At 51.9% G+C, this 22,500-nt stretch overlaps 3 protein-coding genes across 3 annotated transcripts; all 3 read left to right on the top strand.

Moving 5' to 3' along the window:
• Window positions 1-8,005: 8,005 nt before the first annotated feature.
• Window positions 8,006-9,859, top strand: SAPIO_CDS7094 (uncharacterized protein; the record flags this gene model as incomplete). The annotated part of the gene is made up of 3 exons (XM_016789022.1): window positions 8,006-8,089; window positions 8,164-8,175; window positions 8,528-9,859. The coding sequence occupies 3 exons, from the start codon at window positions 8,006-8,008 to the stop codon at window positions 9,857-9,859; spliced, it is 1,428 nt and encodes a 475-aa protein (XP_016640849.1).
• Window positions 9,860-11,873: 2,014 nt separating this feature from the next.
• Window positions 11,874-16,644, top strand: SAPIO_CDS7093 (uncharacterized protein; the record flags this gene model as incomplete). The annotated part of the gene is made up of 2 exons (XM_016789021.1): window positions 11,874-12,087; window positions 12,143-16,644. The coding sequence occupies 2 exons, from the start codon at window positions 11,874-11,876 to the stop codon at window positions 16,642-16,644; spliced, it is 4,716 nt and encodes a 1,571-aa protein (XP_016640848.1).
• A 1,328-nt stretch (window positions 16,645-17,972) lies between these two features.
• On the top strand, window positions 17,973-19,692 carry SAPIO_CDS7092 (Isocitrate dehydrogenase (NAD(+)); the record flags this gene model as incomplete). Its single annotated transcript, XM_016789020.1, has 5 exons — window positions 17,973-18,059; window positions 18,178-18,243; window positions 18,348-18,434; window positions 18,683-18,805; window positions 18,901-19,692. 5 exons carry the CDS (start codon window positions 17,973-17,975, stop codon window positions 19,690-19,692), a joined length of 1,155 nt encoding a protein of 384 aa, XP_016640847.1.
• Between the last annotated feature and the right edge of the window lie 2,808 nt (window positions 19,693-22,500).

Below are 22,500 nucleotides of genomic sequence, written 5' to 3'. Positions count from 1 at the left end.
GCAATGCCAGGGCGGCCGGCCTTGAGCGGCCTTGGGGACTATCGACCTGACCTGCAACTCAAACATATCGAGCAGCCGCGAGATGTGTTTAAATCTTGGTTTGAGACCATGTAGGGTCTCTGAATACCACCATGCCAGACGGAGAACCCTCGAGCTCTGTGCACTTGCAGAGACGATCATGACTGCCATCCTAACCAAGTCGACTACGAAGTAACATCCTCACTCAAGCACTGCGGAACTGTGCTTCTTGGAGAAAAAGAATTGAGGCCCGCCTCAACATCACAGACTAAGTTAATCCTGGGGATGGTAAAAAAGAAGAGAATAAATCGGGGATCGTATCAAAGCGCAGCGGGATTCGGTTTGGCAAGTGTGAGATCAGCGCTGTGCTGGGTCCGCAGGCCGTCGATCCCCGTCCCGCGTTTACAGTTAAATTTTTTTTTTTCCCTCTTTCTTTCTGTTTACTCGAGAGTTGGTTTCGCAGCCCTGGGACCCTTTTGAATAGAGAGTGTGCAGGATGAGGCGAATGCGCTCGTTCCTACCTGCATGGTAACGGAGAGCTACAACATCCCCACCATGAGATTTTGATGATTTTGATAGAGGAACCTTCTCTCGGTGGCTCTTGCCAGTCTGAGATCTGGTATCGAGGCACGTGACATCTACAGATCGCCAGGTTAAATCCAGCTCTGAAAACCCTCAACTCGGGAGTTCTTTCCGCTGGCTCGTCTAAGATCACTATGATCACGGGTCCGTAAAAGAGAAAAACCTGGAAGCCACAGCATTTCCCGCCCAAAAGGACCAAGATCTCTTTTGGAGAAAAGGGGGGGGGGGGGGGGGGGGTATCGAAATCAAGACCTGCAAGTCTTACGAAGTATTTACAAAACGCATCAAAGCACGAAAGCTACCAAACATGCGCATCCCGTCAAGATCAGCCATACTGGCTTTCTCCCCGCATTCCAGCAAGGGGCCGTTGGACACCATCTTCGATGACATTTGGTACACTACAGCAACTGCGTGATACGGCATCAAACGACGCGTTATGCACATGCCCCCCCTCTTCTCATAGTTATCAGCGGACGGCATAATCTTGAGAATGTGGGTGACTACCTCGCTAGTGATACTTCCTCTTCCTCTCTGCTTCTTGGAGATCTTAACCCGGAGTCGATCATATCGCATAGCAGATATGATCCGGGGGCGGTGCCGAGACGGTTTACACTAGTGCTTGAAGAGGGATGCCCTTTCTCACTTTTTTTCCCCCCCTTCCCTTTTAATGCGCTGGGCTAGAGTCAACCTGCTATGCATTTCTCCCCAACAATAAGCCTATACTGGGTGCTCCCCAAGACGAGCCAAGGATCGACGTCCTGCCTCAACTTGGCGAGGTTGTTTGTGAGGAACTGAGACGGGAAGACAAGAAAGTACCGGTACTTTGAACCGAGAGAGGCAAAACCAAAACGTTTATTTAGACTATTGCCATCTTGGAATTCTGGACAAAAAAAAAAGTTAAAAAAGTCAAGTTTGTCTTTTCAACGTTCATGTATGGATGTTAATTGCGGGGTCCCAACAAGCCACTTGGTAGAGAAACTCCGAACTCGTACTAGCTTTTCTACTTCCCACATCTCTGGAAGCTCGAATTGGTTCTTGTGGGGGTAGAGAGGCTAAGAATACACCGAAACAAGAAAAGGGTCTGAACTCTCTCGCCACATTTTCACAGAGCAGACTACGCCCATAGCGGCCGGGGATGACTTGACATGTAAGAATCTTGCGCCGCTGTCAACTGCCTCGAGCCACTCCTCGCTTGGCGGACTCGAAAAGCGTGCAGGTGCAGGTGCAGGTCAGGCGCAGTGTCAACATCAATGTGTTTATGCCAGGCATGCGAATCTGCTAGATCCGGTGGCATTTCAATTGAGCGGTTATCTCGGCCATGCGTCCACCGCAGGTTGGAGGGGTCATCGTCTGAGGGGTTGATGGAGGGGTAACCAACATTGAAGTGTCGGACTGAGCCGGACGGGTCGATGGCATCACGGAGCCGTCAAGCGTCTCCCAAAAAGCGAGCCTTCATTCCAGAGGAGGTGGGGGAAAAATGTAAAAAGAATGAAGCAAACCCTATGACATCGCCTGCAAACGCACGGATATCATTGCGCACCAATGTGTCATCCAGATGCCGACTCGCCTCGCTCAAGCACGATGCGGTTCAAGGCTTCCTTTCCGAGAACAGCCCAAGAATAGAAAGCTTCATATGGCCCTTTTCCCCCACCCTCTTCTCCCAGCCTTTCGATTTTTATTCCAACGTAATCCACCGCAGGGAGAGCTCGATGTGGTTCGGAGAGACGGTTGAGTATGCAGGTTTGGTTGCAGATGCTGCAGCGTGCCCGCATCAATGTGTCAAGGCCCTGCTTAAAGATTCGTCACTCGTGGGCGCTTAACCTGCAGCGAACACCCAACGGGAAAAAGAGGGTTAAAGTAGAACGCAGGAAAAACCCTGGAAACTGAACCAAAAATACTCTCAAGGTAGGCCAGAAAGGTAGAAAAGGAAAGAAGGGTGGGGGGGCAGGAAGCAGAGAATGGCCTACTTTGGGAGTGCCAAATGAGAGTTGCAGGTTTGCGATGGCCAGGTGAACGGGATGGAGTGTAGTGAATATATCTGGATGCAGGTGATGCGTGGCAGCGTGGGCAAAGCCGTGGAGGTGGAAGGGGGTGTTCGACAGAGGAAGCGGCTGTTTCTAAAATAAACCATACCAAACACGGAACGGCATCTACTAGAATGCCGAATCTGGCTCTATTGTGCAATCGTAGAGGAGGGTTGTCGACCGTTTTAGTAGGGCCTAAGGTGGGCAGGCTTGATGTCAGCGCTTAATTATATTGCAGACCTGTTCGGTCCTTGCTCTCTGCGGGATCTTTGGCCGGGCCTTTGGTCATCGTCGATGAAATTCTAGGTTCTTTGATGCGATTCGGATTAAAAGGATTGATGGATGTGCCGTCCCGGCTTGCTTTGCCGATGGTAATTGGGGTCGTGCTTTTGAGCAGTCTATCTGTGCTGCAACTAGCTGCAGTACGGTCTCTGAAGAAACACATCAATGGCGTGCAGTATTGGTGACTATGTACTTCATGGCCTGGCAGTATGGACAGGCGAGATCCTCGCTTACAGGCATCATCACCTCCGGGAATCACCGGAAGTTGCGGGACTCCTCTCGGTCAAGGCATTAAATTGATGTCTGGCGGTCGAGAGGAAGGCTGCCGCAGGACATAGAGCCCCGTCTTAGGCCCCCGCTTGCGCCGCTCCCCAGTTGCTCCGCGCCGCAACTTAATCAGGCCTCCGTCGCGAGCCCAAGTAACCGAGACAAAAACGCGATCGGAATCATGGGATCAGATTTGAAAATTCTGGTGGTGCTAATCGCAACATCCAACCTCGATTACGAGAATCAAAATCCTTGTTCGAAGCCCACAAATCCAGGACCATTCGTTCTCCTATTCGCTCAGCTCTCCCCTGAGCCTCGTGCCAGGGATTTCACCCGCAAACCCCAGATCCCTGCCTGTCTGAGTTGCCCGTGTTCTGTTCCCTCTTCCCCGAACCATTGGCGTTGTCGCGGGCAGCCTGTAATACTTCGCATGCAAGGAATAGAAGGTCACTGGAATGAAAGGCAGTCTAAACGAGCCAATCAGGACGTCACTTCAGCTCGATATGAGACCGTTGCTGGGAAGGCCCTTCACTGGACTTTCGAAGGAGGAGGATATCATTGTCCCTTCCCTTCCGACCGTGTTGACCGTGTTTTGGGACGCGTCAGGCATGCCAGGCACTGTATTCGCCCCTTCTGTTGGCCGTCTGGGATTGACCCGATTGCGATGCCCTGTCAAGGCTGTCCTGGTTCTCTCAGCCATGAAGAACTTTTAACATTAACATTCGTTGAACATCATTGTCGCCAGCGATATCGGTGGTATGTTGCGACAGGAGTTACCATCGCTCGAGAAACCATGCAAAAGTACTGCCCGTTCTAAGACCTTCAAAAAATGGTCAGATTCCCTTCCCGATCTCGTACTCCGTAATATACTTCGTACGTCTTTCACTCTAAAGTATACAAAGCAACGAGAAAGAAAACCGTCGTCATCTGGTTGTCGTCCCCGGTAATATGGGTTTGGATACTGTCGGAGTGACATTAAGCGAAAAGGGGCAAGAATTAAAAAAGCCGACTGGGAGAACAAAGGCACACGGATGGAGATGAGCAGATCAACGGGTTTTCGTCAACCTCAGAAGCCTGTGACATTTCGCTCAGCGCCTGGGCAAGGATATGTCTAATACTTGGTTCTGGTTGGAATTTGTTTTAAGCCGCCTCGACCGGTTTTCGAACAATACTTTTTCCCCGACACGGAGGGTAAGACAAGACATGGGTCGGAGGTGGAGAACTGGCAGAAGGTGTGGACAAGTCTTCTGGTTTGCTTTAACCATAAACTTGTGCACTATGGATGCGGTAAAATGAGCATTATAATAATCCGAGAAATCAAGTTATACACACATGGATGCATAAGGAGGCGAGACAAATCTTTTGGGATATTAAACGGCTTCCCGATGTGATATCGATCGTTCAAGTGAACAGGGCTCCCATGTTCAAAACTAGAAGACTGCCTCAGCAACAGAAAGTACGAAGTACATCATATTGCTTCATGCCACTATTGGAAATAGTGCGGTAAGCCACAACGAGGTTGCTTGGGTCGTGATGGGTCTCCAGGCGCTGGAATGTGAATGGAAGTCAAAACACATGGACTAGAGACATGACGTTTCGTTTCTAAACATTTTCAAGCACACCATCCAAAGTCCAAGTGAATCTTTAAATTCGATCACGTAGCAGGCATTGGAAACTGTGTCTCGATGTTTGAGGCACCCGGACAAGTGCAATGCCACTTTGCTTCTGCCGCTTCATCGACAACAGGGGGTAAGGTTTCACACTCAACTTGAAGGATTTGCCAGGAACAGACGAAAGATAATATCAATATTACCGAAATAGCAAAGCGAATGGCACAAGATAAGATGATGGGGTTAAGAAGTGAAGAGTTGGAAACTGCAGGTTTAGGGTTTTCTCACTCCACTTCTTTTTGCAGTCTTTTTCCCAACAACCGTCGAGAGCTCGAATGATCTTATTTTAAGTACCATCGCGTCGGTACATGTTCGTGTGTCTCAACGGCACCTCACAAATTACTGATTGCAGGATTGAAGACTCCTCTTTCGGAGTCTTCTGACCTCAAGAATATCTTTTTATAGATCGTCAAAATTGCAACTGGCAACGCACAGCTCAGACTAGCAAAGAGAACGAATCGAAAATATCGACGAAGCGCCGAAGCGCAGGAAGCGCGGCAGAGATGCGCTCAGGCAAAAATGGGTAAAAAGAGAGCACACCATCTTTTGCAACCTGTGGTGTCGTAAAGACAGGTGTAGGTGTACCATGGTCCATGGCTCACTCGGTGGTGGAGGTCGGATACAGCGACGACCTCTACCACTGACGGCGACTTGCCATTGAAAAGGACACAGGTAACACCTTCAACTTACGAAGGCCGAGTAAGAGTCGAAGGGCGGGATGATTTGTGATATTGAGGAAAACCAAAGGACGCGTTGTCTTACATTATTTTCCCGTTCCTGAAGTGAAATCCTTATCCGCTTTCTGACTCTGAGTGGAGGATTGAGCGAGTCTTGGTCTCGGAGAGCTCTCTCTATCGACACGTGGGATGTTGGAAGCCCTCGACCCCATGACCTTAAAAAAAAGCTAACTCTAACTTCGTTCCTGATGTAGCGCAGTTCTTCACCTCTTCATTGATTTAACTCAATTGAGACTCCCCCATCACGACAACAGTCCCGATGGCCCATGGCTTGCGACTTTGCATATCGGAATAAACAATCAGTCTTATGCCGACGTGGTACGACGCACATTAGCTTCCCTCCTCAGAGTGTTGACATTGACGCAACAGCAGGGCCTTGATGGGGGGGAAGGGAAAGTGGAAGAGACGGAAAAATGAAGCTCTGACTTGTACCTTCGTACCTTGATCTTTAACCAGGGGGCCATGCACCGGATCCCTGTCAACTTCCACACTCCAAAATTAAACAAGTCGATTGCCTTTCCCGATTAAGCCATCTCCCGCGGCTCTCGACAAGTACGAAGTAGAGGTACTTTGCGGACTTCAGGGATCCGGTGCTGGTCGACATCAAATTTCATTTCAAGCCCATGTCACCCCGTACTTCGTACTATCTGCACCGATGGGTCATAGGCAGGGTACTTTGATACGACGTACATGAGAATGTCTGAGCGTCATCTCTTTGGCCGCATTGGAAGGAAGGACTCAAGAGAGGCGGTAGTGATACACTGGCATGTAGCTAGACCTGCTGCCATTGGGGATGTCGCGCCGGGCTCCTTCCCAGGTACCATGCGTCAGAGGGCGGAGTCGTAAACTGTCGATTCGTTCCTTTTTGGTTCTTGGGCAATTTCGACTGCTGGGATGTCAGGGCATCAAAGCAACCGAATGTGGAGTGGAGTACCTCGTGCGTGGTGGTGTACACTACTTCGTGCACGATGTACGCTATCTCTCTGTGTTGATCTCTGGCGACAGGTGCAGGACACCAAGCATTACGAAGTATAGGAGAGAATGCAGCTTGATGTCGGTCCGGGTACGAAGTACTTTGCCAAGGACAGCAGTCACCATCCATCGTCCTCTCATCTTAGCACTTTCCCTTGCAGTTCCCACAGACTTTGCTCTGGTTTCCTCACCTCGATTATTCCTTCGTACTTCCACGCATTCTTGCTCTTCTTCTTCTTCTTCTTCCCGTTCCCGCCTCTCTCGCCAATATCCTGTAGTCTATTCTTGTACACTACTTGTGCTTTCGAATTGATGTTGTGCAGCCTAAGTTGTGTGCCCAAAAAGCTGTACATACGCAGGCCTCTTCCAGACTAGTGACTGGTTGACAAGTATAACCCTATAACCCGGCCATATCCTGAGGGGGCGCCTTCCCCAAAATACCCTCGCAATCCCACCTTACCCTCCCATGCTCTTTCCCTCCTCCTTTAATAATAATAATACCCTCACTTCCCCTACTAGCGCCACTCATATCCTTCCTGGTTCCGTACTCTCCTCCCCCATCTCTCCCCCAATCTCCCTTCGTACGCGCTTCAAGGGAGTTTCCTGTCAAGCAAAGAGTCGGAGAGTGAAGACGGTTTCCTTTGTTCTTCTTTCGAGCAGAGGAGAAAGTGTTTACCTCTTTGTTTGGGAATATTCTTTGTGTTGGCACAAAGCTGTGGTTTAGGTCCTTCAACCGCCGGAGTGACAGGCAAAGGCGAGAGTGGCTCTCCCTTCCGACAAGCTCGCCTTCCTCGATCAGACCAGACGAACCCGCTTGACGACGACACCTTCCTCGATACTATTGACCGAAGAGACGATGGTCCGAGGCCTTTAATTCTTACAACCAGACCAACTCAAGTCTTTCCTTTAATTCTTCGAACTTCGTTATTCGATCAACGAGCGCGCGACGAACTCACCAGGCTCTTTACATCGAACGCCGACCGGAATTATTCGAGAGCTCGCCATTTCGCTTCCGTCGGCCTATTCTTTTCTTTCCACTTTCGTGTCGCTTAATCTATCCCATTGACGAGATTGAAAACCCGGGTTGAGCCGTGTTCCGGTTACTTGCACGCCGCTACCGACAGGTCAACGACGACATCTTTCTTTCCTGAATGGTCTTGAACTCGTGTGTCTATGTCAATATTCCATTGGTGACACAAAAACTGTCCTGGCGCGAAAAAAAAAAAGGACATTCAGGGCCTTAACCTCGAAAGGACACCAGAAGCGACGCGTCAATCATCAATCACCCCCTAATTCCTCAAATAATGTCTACGAGAAGTCAAAATGTCCCCAGGAGGGGACGGCTAGGAGAGAAGAGGAGGAGGCGAGGTGGAGCCGTGAAAGCCCGCGAAGGGTTGTCAACTTCGACGTTATTACTGTCGATGCTTTCGATTGCACCCGCCGTTTCGGCCCAATGCATATCACTGCGAGATTCTACGTCGTGCCCGGCCTGGCCAGACGCGTCCATCTCACTAGATCCGAATATCGTCGGGACATTGTAAGTTGGGCACAGATCCCAAGGCCGCCAGGTTCTTCTATTGGTAACAACATGCTGACGATTGGTTTTTGCAGTTCGTTCCTCAGGTTTGTTGTGGACAGGGAGTCGTTTGACTCCAGATTGGACTCTTACATAAAAACGACCTACATCAGTGAGAAGTGAGTCGATTCCAGCTCGATTAACCCTTCATTATCCGCGTTGGCGCTGACAATCTGTGGTCAGGTTTCAAGCTCAGTTCGGCTGTGGCTCCGTCGACTTCTCGAAAGCGAACGATATGTACGCGCGATTTACGAAAACGACGATTTGCAGTGCCATCATCCAAATGTCGAAGAATGCCTGTGGGGTCGCCAATGAAAACGCGCGCCCGGTTTGCGCCGATACTTGCGTTCGTTTATCCTGAGGTGGTTCTTCTGATCTCTTGTACTAACGATGAGACAGGCCGACTTTGCCCAGAGCGAGGCGTTTGTTTCGTCCGACCCCAACATGTGTTCCAACCCTGGACCGGAGCTCGTGAAGCTTATCCGGGCCGACTTTGCGACTTGCTCTCTACCGGATGATGCGCTGGCTCCTTCCCGCTGCATCCAAGGTATCACAAACGAACCGAATAACTGTGGTTTCGCCGACAGCACAATCGGTCTCTGTGCTTATTGCGCAACCACCGGACTTAATGCTACTGACGGCTGCTGTTTCGCGTCAAATGTTGAGGAGCGATGCGCGGGTGTCGAGCTACCTTCAATTCTGCCAACCATGACCTTCACCGTTCCCTCTGCCAGTGCGACTCCCGGCACCGATGACGACGATGACGGTGGTCTCTCTGGTGGTGCCATTGCCGGTATTGTAATCGGCGCTATTGTGGGAGCCGTCCTCCTTGCGGGTCTTGTTTGGCTGTGCATCGTGCTTGCCCGCAGGCGCAGGGGTTACGGTAGCCAGAGTGGTGGAAGCATCTTCAATCAGCCCTCTCCTGCTCGATCAGGACCTCCCATGTCCGAAACCAAGGTCCAAAGTGCTGCAGCGCCTCAAGGATACGAGATGCTTCCAGGGGGCCGCATTGCTCGGATGTCGGCTCTCGAGGGTCATTCCGCGGACTCTCCATCTCACACTCGCCTGTCAAGTGGCGCTGGTGCCGCTGCCGTTGGGGGCATTTCTGGGCGTATGTCATCGCAGAGAAGGGGCGACAACCACTCCTCTTCGGATGATTATGGAGATACCCCCGATATCGAGGCCGGGGCCGGCGTTCTCCGACCACCTCCCGCAGCTATTAGGAGGAATGGCTCACTATCGAGCAATTCGGTTCTTGATGAGGCACAATCACCAACTAGCGCAGGGGGCATGTCGTCGCCGCAAGGTCTTGCTAGTCAACAATCTGAGCAGCTGCCGTTCTTCAAAGACTACTACTCGCAGGATGATATCCATCCCGGTGACCGGGTGGCTGTCCTCTGGGCTTACCAACCCCGCGCGGCTGACGAGTTTGCGCTAGAGCGGGGTGATATGCTGAAGGTGGTGGGTATTTGGGATGATGGTTGGGCGACGGGCATTATGCTCGACGATCGTGCCGATGAGTGGGAGGCGAGGAGGCAGGCTCAGAGGGACAGCGGCGTCTCTAACACATCTGGCCGCCGCGACACCTCACCGCCCGTGAGCGGCGAGATCAAGGCGTTCCCTCTGGTGTGTGTGTGCTTGCCAGAGCACTGGAGGAAGACAATCGAGGGAGAGGGCTCCACAGAAACCGGATCAAGCAGCCATCAACGGACGATATCAGCCATCTCGTGAAATGGTGCCTATTCGCCATCGGTTTCCCCACGAGATTGATTTGATATCCTTCCCTTTTATCCTATGAGTCCACGTCTTTTAAAACAACAACCTTCATGACGAAGCCACTGGTTCGGGAGCATTTGGTTTATACAGGAGTTTCTGGCATCCTTGCATTTCTTGGTCCTCGTCCTTTTTCTCCTTCGGTTTTGCCCAGATTTCTCCGCCCCAATCCAAGCAATCCGGTGATGACTATATATCCCTCCGCGTCTTTTTCCATGGGTTCGACATGTTCCATCGTGTCAAACCACCCTGACCACTTCAAACTGTCTATAATTTCTCTCGCTCAATTTTGTCTGCCGGATTCGCTCCTTTTCTCTGTTCTCTTCTCTACATATGCCATTCTGCACATAGAGACGACAAAAAGCAACCTTTGCATTTGACAGACGATACGCTTAATGGTTTTGCGTCCTAGCTGACGTTTTAATTTTCCAATCACCTCTCCCCAGGTCCCTGGATGCCTCCCTATCAACGAACTCGCGGCGCAGCACTCCTTTTCAACTAGGCGTTTCCCCATTAATCCTTTGAATGGAGCCCGGGTCGTGAGAAAGCTCGCCCGCAGCTAGTGGGGATTCAATGGACTGCAAGGGGATTAATATCACATCAAACTTTGCATAGCGCCCTCCATTTCTCTTCTATGTTTTATATACCCAGTTTTATGGCTTAAGCTTTGGCCTTTGTGTTATCTGGCATCGTAGCATTCCTTTTTGCTTGCCTTATCTAGTGCTGGATTCCGGGGGGTAGGTTTGTTGATTTGCGGCTGGGAGGGCGCTTGCTATGTAATTCCATTCCTTTTGTTTTTTTATCGTTGGATCTGTATTTGTTGGAAGAGGATGGGGTTATGGAGAGGGATCGAGGTGTTCCTCGGCATATGGTCAGAGCAGAGGTGGTAGACGATGGCGAGGTGTTCTTGGGGCTCTGACCAAGATGAAGAGGGTTGGGCTGGGCTCTAGCTGAGTTGAGAGGCCGAAGGCGGAACTGGGTTCGTCCCTGTTCTGTCTTCTTTTCCTGCTCGGCCTAGGTTTGGATGTAGCAGTGTAGCTAGTACTATTCCTGGAATCGAGTGCTATTGCTTAAATCGGTTGCTTTCCGAAGTCGTAGTGATGGTGATTCCAAGGTGAAACAATAAGTCATTTGTCATTTGATGAGGCTGATGTCCAGAGAACCTATCTTTCTGCATGTGAATACCACAACCTCAGTGACTTGGAAACTATTGACTATAGTTTCGGACGGAGATATGAATCAAGCATGCTAAATGTCAAATATCACAAGATCAATGATGTTTTGTGTAGTCAGCAATGCTGTTGATGATGTAAGGCTGGTGATCTCAAATTCTAGTACAACAGAAAGAAGGCAGATGGGTTGTGGATAGTTGAGGTTGAGGGTCCTCTGCTCAAATCTACAAGGACTTGGAGCTTCTGAGCTGCTAGCTAAGGCAGCCCGCCAATAAACCCAGCGCTGGCAGAGCCTCTGTGACAGACCCACTTTCAGTTGATCCCGCGCCGCCCCAGGCTCAGCTTATGCTCAGATCAAATGTCCACTTCAATTCTGACGACAACTCCATCTACTACATCTCGCATCCGACTCGACCAATCTTTCGAGCTTCTTCTTGCTTTATCTTTGGTCTCCCAAGTTTCTTTTCTTGGAGTCTGATCTGAATTTCTAGATTTATCGGTTCCTTTGTACAATACTAAAACGCGTTTCGCATTGCTACGATACTCCCCCACCGCCTTCCACCCTTGCTTCCTCGCCAAGTCGCTGCCTACATCCTCCCACGAATCCTCCCAGACTGCCGAAGATGACGATTCTCGATCGCGATTCTACCCCCGATCCCAGGTAGTTTCTTTTTCTTCGAAGGTATAAATAAAGCGTTTCCTCCCAGCCTAGACGGCCACTCAACAAATCAATACCCAGTCGACCTCCACTTTCTCAACCGCATTCTCCAAAGAACGGACAGACAGAGAATCCGCACACGATGGGCCAGGGCTTTTCGCTGGCGACCCCGTCAGCGGGCTCGGCGAGCATCGACGTGCCGGAGCTTAGTGACCTTGTATACGAGAAGAGTATCGGTAATGCGAGGTTTATGAAGAGTGTGAGGGCGCGGCACCACGACGGGGTTGTGCTTGTCAAGATATTGGTTAAGCCATATACACCCATGCCGCTTGAACAATACAAGAGGGAGATAATAGGTAAATGGTCTGCGGCATCATGACATCCCTTTACGGAGCTAACTTCGACGGATAGAACAGAGAAAGGCCCTCGCGGAAGTCCCCAACGCCCTCCCGTTCCAGCGAATCATCGAAACCGATACGAATGGTTACCTGGTGCGCCAGTTCATGTACAGCTCGCTTTACGACCGGATAAGCACGCGGCCGTTCCTGGAAGATATCGAGAAAAAGTGGTTGGCGTTTCAGCTGCTGTGTGCGTTGCGCGATTGTCATGCGAGGGACATTTACCATGGGGACATCAAGGCGCAGAACATCCTCGTCACGTCGTGGAACTGGCTATACCTCACAGACTTTTCATCGGCTTTCAAGCCGATGGTTCTGCCTGACGATAACCCCGCGGACTTCACCTACTATTTCGATACCGTGGGGAAGCGGACGTGTTATATTGCGCCTGAGAGATTCGTCGGCGCTGGGGAGTCGACCCCAGGTGGGGCGAAGCTTACCTGGGCGATGGATATCTTCAGCGCGGGCTGCGTGATCGCCCAGCTGTTCCTCGAGACGGAGTTCTTTACGCTCAGTCAACTGTACAAGTATCGAAGGGGCGAGTACGATCCCACAGCCACTGCGCTGAGCGTGATACCGGATAAGGATGTGCGGGAGATGATATCGCATATGATCCAGCTTGATCCCGAGAGACGGTATTCTGCTGAGCAGTATCTCGAATTCTTCAGGAAGAAGGTGTTCCCGGACTACTTTTACAGCTTCCTTCACCAGTACATGGGGCTCATCACCGATCCTTCGTCAGGAAACAGTCCCATCTCCAACTCCTCCAAGAACCTAGGCGAGCCCGACGAACGGATAGACCGAGTCTTTCTAGACTTTGATAAGATCTCCTACTTTCTCGGCTACCAGGACGACAAGCGGACCTCCCAGAATCCACCCATCATGCCTAAGCTCGGCCTTGACCACTTCCCTGTGAGGCTCAACATACCGAACAACGAGCACTACGTTTCTGCTGCCCTTGAACCTCCCGAGGACGACGGCACTCTCATATTTGTCACCCTCGTGGTGTCTTCGATACGCAACACTGCGCGTGCGGCTTCGAAGATACGCGCTTGTGATGTGTTGCTCGCCTTCGCAGAGAGGTTAACAGACGAGGCGAAGCTAGATCGGGTCCTACCTTACCTGGTCTCTCTACTAACGGATAAGGCTGACATCGTTGTGATATCGGCTATTCGGAGCATCACGCAACTTCTCCAGATGGTGCGCGTTGTGACACCCATAAACTCTCATGTCTTTGTCGAATACGTCCTCCCCCGGCTCCAGTCCGCTCTGTATCCTCCGTCCAGCTCGAATAAGCCACCGCCTAGCGCATTGGTCCGCGCAACTTATGCATCCTGTATTGGGAGCCTAGCGACTACAGCCTCTCGGTTTCTTGAAATGGCGGCGTCGCTCAAGGGTGGCGGCTCATTTACGGTAGCCGATCCAGAAGTGGAACCCGGTGCTAAGACGGAAGTCACCTTTGATAGTCTCTTTGATAATGCCCAGAGGCAATTGTTCGAGCTCTTTGAGAGACACACCAAGGCTCTAGTCGAGGACACGGACATCTACGTCCGGAGAGCCTTCTTGACTTCTGTGCCGGAGCTATGCCTATTTTTTGAGCCTGCCGACGCCAACGATATTCTGCTCACGCACCTCAATACATACTTGAACGACCGCGACTGGATGCTCAAGTGCGCCTTCTTCGAGACAATAGTCGGCATTGCGACATTGATGGGCACGAGTAGCTTGGAGAATTTCATCTTGCCGCTGATGACGCAGGCGCTGACTGACACGGAGGAGTTTGTCGTCCAGGAGGACCTCCATGCGCTAGCGCAGCTTGCCAGTCTCGGACTGCTGTCACGGGCTAAGATCTGGGCGCTTGTGGATGTCATCGGGCGATTCGCAATGCACCCCAACCTTTGGATTCGCGAGGCCGCGGCCGAGTTCCTGTCCGCTGCAACCAAGTATCTGAGTCCTGCCGATATACTCTGCCTCGTGTTGCCGATGGTCAAGCCGTATCTAAAACCCGGCATAGTCCCACAATTTCACGACGAACTGAACTTGCTCGACGCGTTACTGAGCCCACTGTCTAGGTCTGTATTTGATCAAGCTCTGACGTGGGCGGCGAAGACGGAGAAGGGGATGTTCTGGAGACCGCTCCAGCAGCTGCGCAACCTAGCCTTTACCACACTCTCGACGCGTTCGGCCAAGGACCTCACCGCGCAGAGTATGAGCAAGGTCCCCCGGAACGAGGAGGATGAGCAGTGGTTCTCTAAGCTCCGGAGCCTTGGACTTGCGCCCGATGACGAGGTGAAGCTCTTGGCACTGAGAGAGTTTATTTGGAAGCTGAGCAAGCTCAAGCAAAGGAGCACGGCTGATGGCGAGCCCGTGAGCTACAACGAAGCTATTTCGCTACAGAGCCTTGGAATTACGCCGCAGACGGTCTTCTTTGACGAGAAGCCATTGCTTCAACAGGTGCCTGAAATACAGTCGCCGGAAGACTCAAGGGTGCCATACACGATCGCGGATGCGCTGCTGGATGCGTCCATGACGATCGACGATCCCGTGGCGAAACGGAAGAAGGCGGCGCTGAACGCTCACAAGTCTCGGGCGGGCAGCAGCACGGCGTCGCCGCACCCCCAGGATCGGCGGACGATGTCTCCTCCAGCCAGCCTGACCGGACGCAGGGACTCGAGGGATTCCACTCGGAGGATACCTCTGCTGGCTGGAAAGCTGCTCAGCGGCAGTCCTGTTGTCGATAATGACGACGTGTCGGTTAGCGATGCACCGTACGCATCAAGGAGGGTCATCCGGAGCCAGTCTAGTGCGCTGAGTCTTCTGGACAGGAAGGATAGCAACAAAACCGTCGCGGAAACTTCTACGACCGAAGCTAACGCCTTCGGACGGGTTGAAGGACCGTTTGCGCTGGTTCCGACGCATCGGCCAGGGCCCGCGTCGGATACGCTTAGTAGTGCCCCCAGCTCAGCGACGAGGGTCAAGGCGAACCACTCGTACCAGGGCAATGATCCCAGCATTCTAAAGATGTTAGATAACATGTACATCGACAACTATCCTCACGATATTGTGGAGTTTGGGCCGCTAGTCCAGCCGATCTCTAGGAAGAAGAGCAGAGTTAATGGCCAGGTCCAGGCACCGTGGAAACCCGCCAGCCGGCTCGTGGCGACATTTTCCGAGCACCATGGCGCAGTCAACAGGGTGGTGGCATCTCCGGATCACGTCTTCTTTATCACGGGCAGCGACGACGGCGCCGTCAAGGTCTGGGACACGGCCCGGTTGGAGCGCAACAGCACGCATAGGTCGCGGCAAACGCACCGCCACGCCGCCGGCTCGAGGGTGCTCGCGCTGTGCTTCATCGAGAACACGCACTGCTTCATCAGCTGCGCCAGCGACGGCAGCGTGCATGTGGTCAAGGTCGACACCGCGCCGTCGAGCAACGCGCTGCGGTACCCGAAGCTGAGGCTGCTGCGCGAGTACCAGCTGCCCGAGGGCGAGTACGCGGTCTGGGTGGAGCATTTCAAGGTGGAGACGAGCTCGGTCATGGTGTTGGCTACGAACAGGTCGAGGATCCTGGGCATCGACCTGAGGACCATGACGCTGCTCTACGTGCTGGAGAACCCCGTGCATCACGGAACGCCTACGTGTTTCTGCGTGGATAGGAGGCGCAACTGGTTGTGTCTGGGGACGTCGCACGGCGTGCTGGACCTGTGGGATCTACGGTTCAAGATGAGGCTCAAAGCCTGGGGCATCCCCGGCGGAGGGCCGATTTACAGGATGTGCATACACCCAGTCAAGGGCCGCGGGCGGTGGGTGTGCGTCGCGGGAGGCACGGGCCTGGGAGAGGTGACGGTGTGGGATCTCGAGAAGACGTCGTGCAGGGAGATTTACAGAGTCGGCGGCAACAAGGAAGGGCCTAAGAGTTACGAGCCGTGGGAGGTGGACGACGACAAGCGCGAGGGCATGCTGGGGCGGTTCGCCACGAGCATCGAGCCCACTTTGTCCTCGTCAACCACCACGGGAAGCGCCGACCGCGGCGTCCGTGCCATGGTGGTAGGCACGTCGCTGGGCGAGGACCCGCGGGACGTGCGGCACGCGTTCATCGTCACGGGCGGGTCGGACAAGAAGCTCCGGTTCTGGGACCTGTCGCGCATCGACAACTCGGTCATCTACAGTGGGTTGCAGGCCGACGAGGCGCGACCGACGTTTACTGCCAGTCATACCACGGCGTCCACGACCCTCAACATGGAGAGGGGGGCGACGAGGCATTCTTCGTCGGGCAAGGGCAAGGATGGCGCCGCCGCCGCTGCTGCCGCTGGCGATGGATCGAGTGGTGGTGGCAGCAGCAAGGGGTCTACTAAAGGGAAGAGCAAGGCGGCGAGGAGTACGGTGATTTCGATGCAGCAGCAACAGCTTTTGAGGAGTCATCTTGATGCGATTCTGGATGTTGCGTTGTTGGAGAGCCCGTATACGATGACTGTTTCGGTGGATCGGTCGGGGGTTGTGTTTGTGTTTCAGTAGAGGTGGTGGTGAGAGATGAAAGGAGAGGAGGGAAAGAAAGAGGGAGAGAGGTTGGCGAGTCCGAGTTAATGGATGATGATAACCGTGTACGAGTTTACAGCAATTAGGAATGGGGTCACTGGTGGGGTTGACTTTGGTGCAATTGTTGGTGTTGCAATTTCTGGCTTGTAATACTGGGCATTTAATACACTACAGACAGGGGGGGTTGGGAGTTTTGTCGGAGTTGAGTTGAATCGATGACATCAAATAAAGTGCTCACATCAGCTATAGTGTACTCCGGCGTAACGAAATCCTTCGTGTCAAAATAGCGCCGTTAACCTCGCTAGAGGCACGGGTTAGGAAAATATTGCTTCCGCATCAATGGATGTGAAAAGCTCTTGACGCGGGAAGAAAAAAGGAGCAAAACAAAAGGAAACGCCGGGCATTCCAGTGCAATTCCTGATCCCATGAAGCGATAATTGCCGCGCATATGCGGCTTATTGCTGGCGGGATGTCGTCACGACGATTCCGTTATCACTTTATCAGGCTCTGTTCAGGCATCTCAGCCGCTCAGCTTCTCGGTGCTCCGAGCGGAGATAGGCTCGCTCCGTCTCCGAGAGGTTGAAAATGGTGGAGCTTGTGCCACAAATGCGGCGTGTGTGGCTTGTTCCGGAGATCTCCAGCCAATCGGAGGTGACACTTCGCCGTAAGGGTGGGGCATGTTAACCATCCGAGTTTGCCTTGCGAGCTCCAATTTGCACGGGGAATGGATTTCTGTGGATCTCCCTTGGAGCCTGGACCAGGCCAACTCTTCCACCCCCTGCAACAATAGACGGCGTTGCTCTCTTTTTTCAGGCGTTTGGTTCGGGCCTAAGATAAGTTGATAACGTGAAGGTCGAGGCCAAGCTTTTTTTAGGGTACTTTCGGTCGCTGTTACTGCGCTCCACTGGCCCGTTGCGTAGTGACGCAGGCGAATTGTATCTGATGTATCTTACTGTGTCCCGAAATCTTGCTGTATCCGGTCCGTTCAATGTATGAATGACCTTTTTTGCTTGGGTCCAGGTCCCTTTTTTGCTTGGTCTTTGGTCTTCAAGGTTCCTTTTCCCCCTCCAAAAGAAAGTAACGGATTCTCGGACAACGAGACAAAAACATTTGATTCTTTTTTTTTTTTTTTTTCTACAAACCTCAAACCTTGTTCTTCTCTTCCCTTAACCTCTCACTTCTCTCCCTCATCCCCACCAATCCATTTTCCTTTGGTTCACGACGATAGACCTGTGTTTTCCTTCTTTATACCTGCTTTCTTTCTTAATCCCTACTTCGAGTCTTCTTTGCACTTGAATTCCTTCACAATGCTGGCAGTCAGGAGCTTCTCTATTACGGCGAGGCACTGTGCTCGCTCGGCGGGTCCTCGGAAAACGGTTAGCGTCGCGATCCAGGTAAGGCTACCTACCAACCGCACTTCCCTCTGGCCGAGAGCTGTGAAGCTCTCGCGACGATGAGCCAGCAATTGAAGCGCTTTGGGGGCAATTGGACTAATATGTTGTTCGTTGACAGGCTCAGCGATACTATTCTGCTAGCAAGGAGCGAGTGGCCAAGTTTGAGGGTGTCAAGGATGTTAATGTGAGTTTTCGGGTTCCTTCTGCTATTTGTTCCTGACAAATGCGCATGATGTTATTACCTTGCAGATGGCAGAGAAACACATGGGAAAACTGACCGTTCTTTAGGGAAACTACACTGTCAGCTTGATCGAGGGTGATGGTATCGGTCCCGAGATTTCTGCTGCTGTCAAGAACATTTTCGCTGCTGCCAAGGTGCGTCTTTTTTTTTTTTTTTTTTTTTTTTTTTTTTTTCTTCCAATTGTTCAGAATATCCCGCGATCACGATCACGAAGTGGACTGGGGCCGGGTTCCTTCCTTATCGACGTCACCATGCTTCGCCTGTTACCGCTATCAATGCTGCACCTCACCGCAGCCTCAATTGGAGGTCGTGGAATCGTGGGACAAAAACGGAATTGTTCTGAGATGTTGGTCGCTAATGCTTTCTTCTTTTAATCGATTAGACTCCTATTCAATGGGAACCCATTGAAGTCACTCCCATTATCAAGGACGGAAGGTCGGCGATTCCCGATGCGGCGATTGAGAGTATCGAGAGGAACAAGGTTGCCCTCAAGGGTCCCCTTGCGGTATGTTGCGAAGATACCCCCCCAAACCGAAACAAAATTGCCTCAAACCTCTCGATGAAGATCCCCAGTGCTAATCCTTACTTTCGCTTCCATAGACCCCTATTGGCAAGGGCCATGTCTCGCTTAACCTGACCCTCCGACGAACCTTCAACCTCTTCGCCAACCTCCGACCCTGCCGATCGATCGCCGGCTACAAGACCCCCTACGACAACGTCGACACCGTGCTCATCCGAGAGAACACCGAGGGCGAGTACTCCGGCATCGAGCACGAGGTCGTTGACGGCGTCGTCCAGTCTATCAAGCTCATCACCCGCGATGCCTCCGAGCGCGTCCTCCGCTTCGCCTTCCAGCACGCCGAGGAGATCGGCCGCAAGAAGGTCCGCGTAGTACACAAGGCCACCATCATGAAGCTCAGCGACGGTCTCTTCCTCACCACCGCCCAGCAGATCGCCAAGGAGTACCCCCACATCGAGTTCGACGCCGAGCTCCTCGACAACACCTGCCTCCGCATGACCACCGACCCCGTCCCCTACAACGACAAGGTTCTCGTCATGCCTAACCTCTACGGTGACATTCTCTCCGACATGTGCGCCGGCCTCATCGGCGGTCTCGGCCTCACCCCCTCGGGTAACATGGGTGACGAGGTCTCCATCTTCGAGGCCGTCCACGGCTCCGCTCCCGATATTGCCGGCCAGAACAAGGCGAACCCCACCGCGCTCCTTCTCAGCTCCATCATGATGCTGCGACACATGGGTCTTACTGAGCATGCCGTCCGCATCGAGAAGGCTATCTTCGATACCCTTGCTGAGGGTAAGAGCCTTACTGGTGATCTTGGTGGCAAGGCCTCTACTTCGCAGTATGCCGATGCCATTATTGCCAAGCTCTAAATCATAAGAAGAGAAAGAGAGGGATTTGGCGATAGACACACAAAGGGGGTGGAATGTACATAGAAACAGGAAAAGAAACTAGATACCACGGTTGGTCCGTCTCTCCCTCCTCCGTTCACCCGTCTCTCTTTCTCTTGAGACCTCTGTGTCCTGTTAAGGAGACGATTGGCAAGGAGGGAGGATAAAGGTACGCATATTTTTCAGGGCTTTTTTTGGAGGGGCAAGTTTTTGGCATGGGAGCTCTGAGGTTTTTCATTTTTTTTAACTCATTTTTTTTTTTTCCCCTTTGTTTTTCATGTTCAAATAGTAGACTGTATTTAGGGATGGGATGACGGATACGAAGACTCGAAACTTGGGCCGTTGCCTAGACACTAAAAAAAGGGGGAGTGGTGGGGGATGTACTGTAAGCATTCTTGATGTGAATAGATGGATGAGATTGATGTTTCGCTCCTTGGACCTGCTTGCGAGTGAAGTTATGGATACGTTGGGTGCAGAGATGGGCTATGACATTGCTGCTTCATGGCGATTAAGTTGAGAGGTGTGATGTAGATCAGAAAGGTAAGGAAGGCTCATGTCGCTTATGGAGAATGAGGTTAGGCATCTTGACGGCTATACAAGACAGGCAGGTCCAGGCGTGGGCGTGGAAAAGCAGTGCCTCACCTTCACTCTAAACAGAAGCATGTGCCGTTTGGATTTTAAAGACCGGGATTAACCACACCAAACATCGCGGGCTGTCATTGTCATGGAAAGGTGTGTGACCAAGAGTAGTGAGGTGAGCGATGGTGTATGGTATTCCCGGTCAGACAAGGTGGACAGGGGGAGGAAAGGTGTGAGAAAGATGCCTGAGTGTTGGCACTGGCCAAAAGAGGAATCTGCTCGCGAGGACCGGTTCGTGTCCCCGTTCATGCTTCCTGGTCGACTTTTGTGGTATGGCCGAATCGTCTCGGGTAAGGGATTGTCTGTCGATAGGTTTTAACACTTTTACGACACGAGTGCCCAAACTGCATTCAGCAAGCCTCGTTTCTCGACGAATTGTCCTCCTCACGCGACTCACGCCTAATCAATTGGGCAAGTTCTACAGCCAAAACTCGGCTACGACGTCTTTGTTGGGGTAGACACGAGACATGAATGCATCAATGACGTCTTTCCATGTTCCATGTTCCATGTGAAATTGTAAATAAGTTTGGGGGCACAAGCTGGCGGTGTCCCTCGGTGTAGAATCGGGAAATATGCGTGGGGGAAAAAGGGCTTTCACAACGTCAACGTGCATATCCCCAAACTTTCAACATAAGAATCTAAAAATTTTATTCCTTTCCTAATCGCCGATGGGATCGTGAGACGGAATGGGACTGGATATGCAACGTTTGTGCATATACAGGTTAATTTCTTTCTTTCTTCTCTGCAATAGGCATCCCCGGAGGAGCCTTGCAGTTCCAGAGCTGAGACTTGCCTGCCCCGATCCCTTTCCCCAAGGGTAGCGCCCCCCTGGGAGATGAACAAGGCAAGGGCTTGGCAGGTCCGAGGAGAAAGAGACACTATCTGTTTGAGGAACATCGAGGATGGACGGGCCGGGCCCTCCATATTGTTACGTTACTTGACCGCCCTTACAACAGGCAAGGTTGAGTTTTGATCGAAATTCAGATGTAGGCCGGCTCTATATCCTGTAGTTTCATCATGGATTGTCCAATGTGATCACTAGATGGAACTCTTGAGCTTACAAAGGGGAAAGCTAGGGAGGAAAGGATACAGAACCTCTCCTTACTTGTCGTCAGACCTCAGGTCATGGAGGCATACACAACGTCCCAAGTTATGACCTTCCCCTCCTCGGGAACCCAAACTCAATCCCAAGGCATGTATTTTCACGTTTCTGCACCCGCACCCATCGGGAAACTAGCAGAGTCTCAGCTGGTTCCAACCTACTGCAAGGCGGCAACGAACGCTGCAAGTTATATCACTATCAACGGCCCGAGCATACGAGCTTCCTAGTCTCGCACCACTTGAGTGCGGGCAGGAAGAGAAACACCCCCATTCTGCCCAACTGCAGGAAGACACATGTTGCTTTTCTATCTCTTCCTAGCGTGCAACATTGATCATTCTCGTTCCTGAGGGCTTTCATCTTGGTACAAACCGACAGTTCTCCCATTCCCTTTCCAACGAAAGGCTCGCCCGAAGTCAACGTCCCCAGTACCACTGGGTCGGGAAGATACCTTTCCGTCTAAACCAACGACAGAGTTAAAACGCAATCAAAAGGAGGGGAGGGGAAAAAAAAGGACTTCGTATTAAGGTCCTCCCGGAAAGGTCGGCTGGCAAAGTTCCCTCTACACCAGACTACACCAGGCTTTACGCCCCACCCTATGAACCCCGAAGCATAGTGGAAATGATGGAAGACACTCGCCATTTTTGGCGCCAATCGAGGGTACATAACATTTACTTCGTAGTGTAATACGCTTCACCTCCGGCAGGGGTTCGGGCTCGGGACCGGGATCGGGATCGGAGGCTTAAAAATGCGATCCCGGTTCCTTTTCAGAAGAAGAGGGTGCCTAATTCTCTATAATTACTTTTAGCCTTTTAGAAGAATGCAAAAAAAAAAAAAAAAAAAAAAAAAAAAAAAAAAAGTAATTTTGGTTCTTCGGGATCGGAGAGTCGCCATCTAACTTTTTGCGCCGATCGAGCTCCGCAGACACGCCGGGTTTCGGCATTGGTCATCAGAGTGGAGCCCGCCCTCAAGCTTTGTCCTTTCTCCCAAAGAGGAAGACGGAATGAACGGAATGGCTGGATCTAGCCACCGAGGGATATTCGCGATTTGAG

Source organism: Scedosporium apiospermum (assembly GCF_000732125.1).
Source record: "Scedosporium apiospermum strain IHEM 14462 chromosome Unknown SEQ_SAPIO_0110, whole genome shotgun sequence".
NCBI lineage: Eukaryota > Fungi > Ascomycota > Sordariomycetes > Microascales > Microascaceae > Scedosporium > Scedosporium apiospermum.
This window is presented reverse-complemented; position numbering and strand designations above follow the sequence as displayed.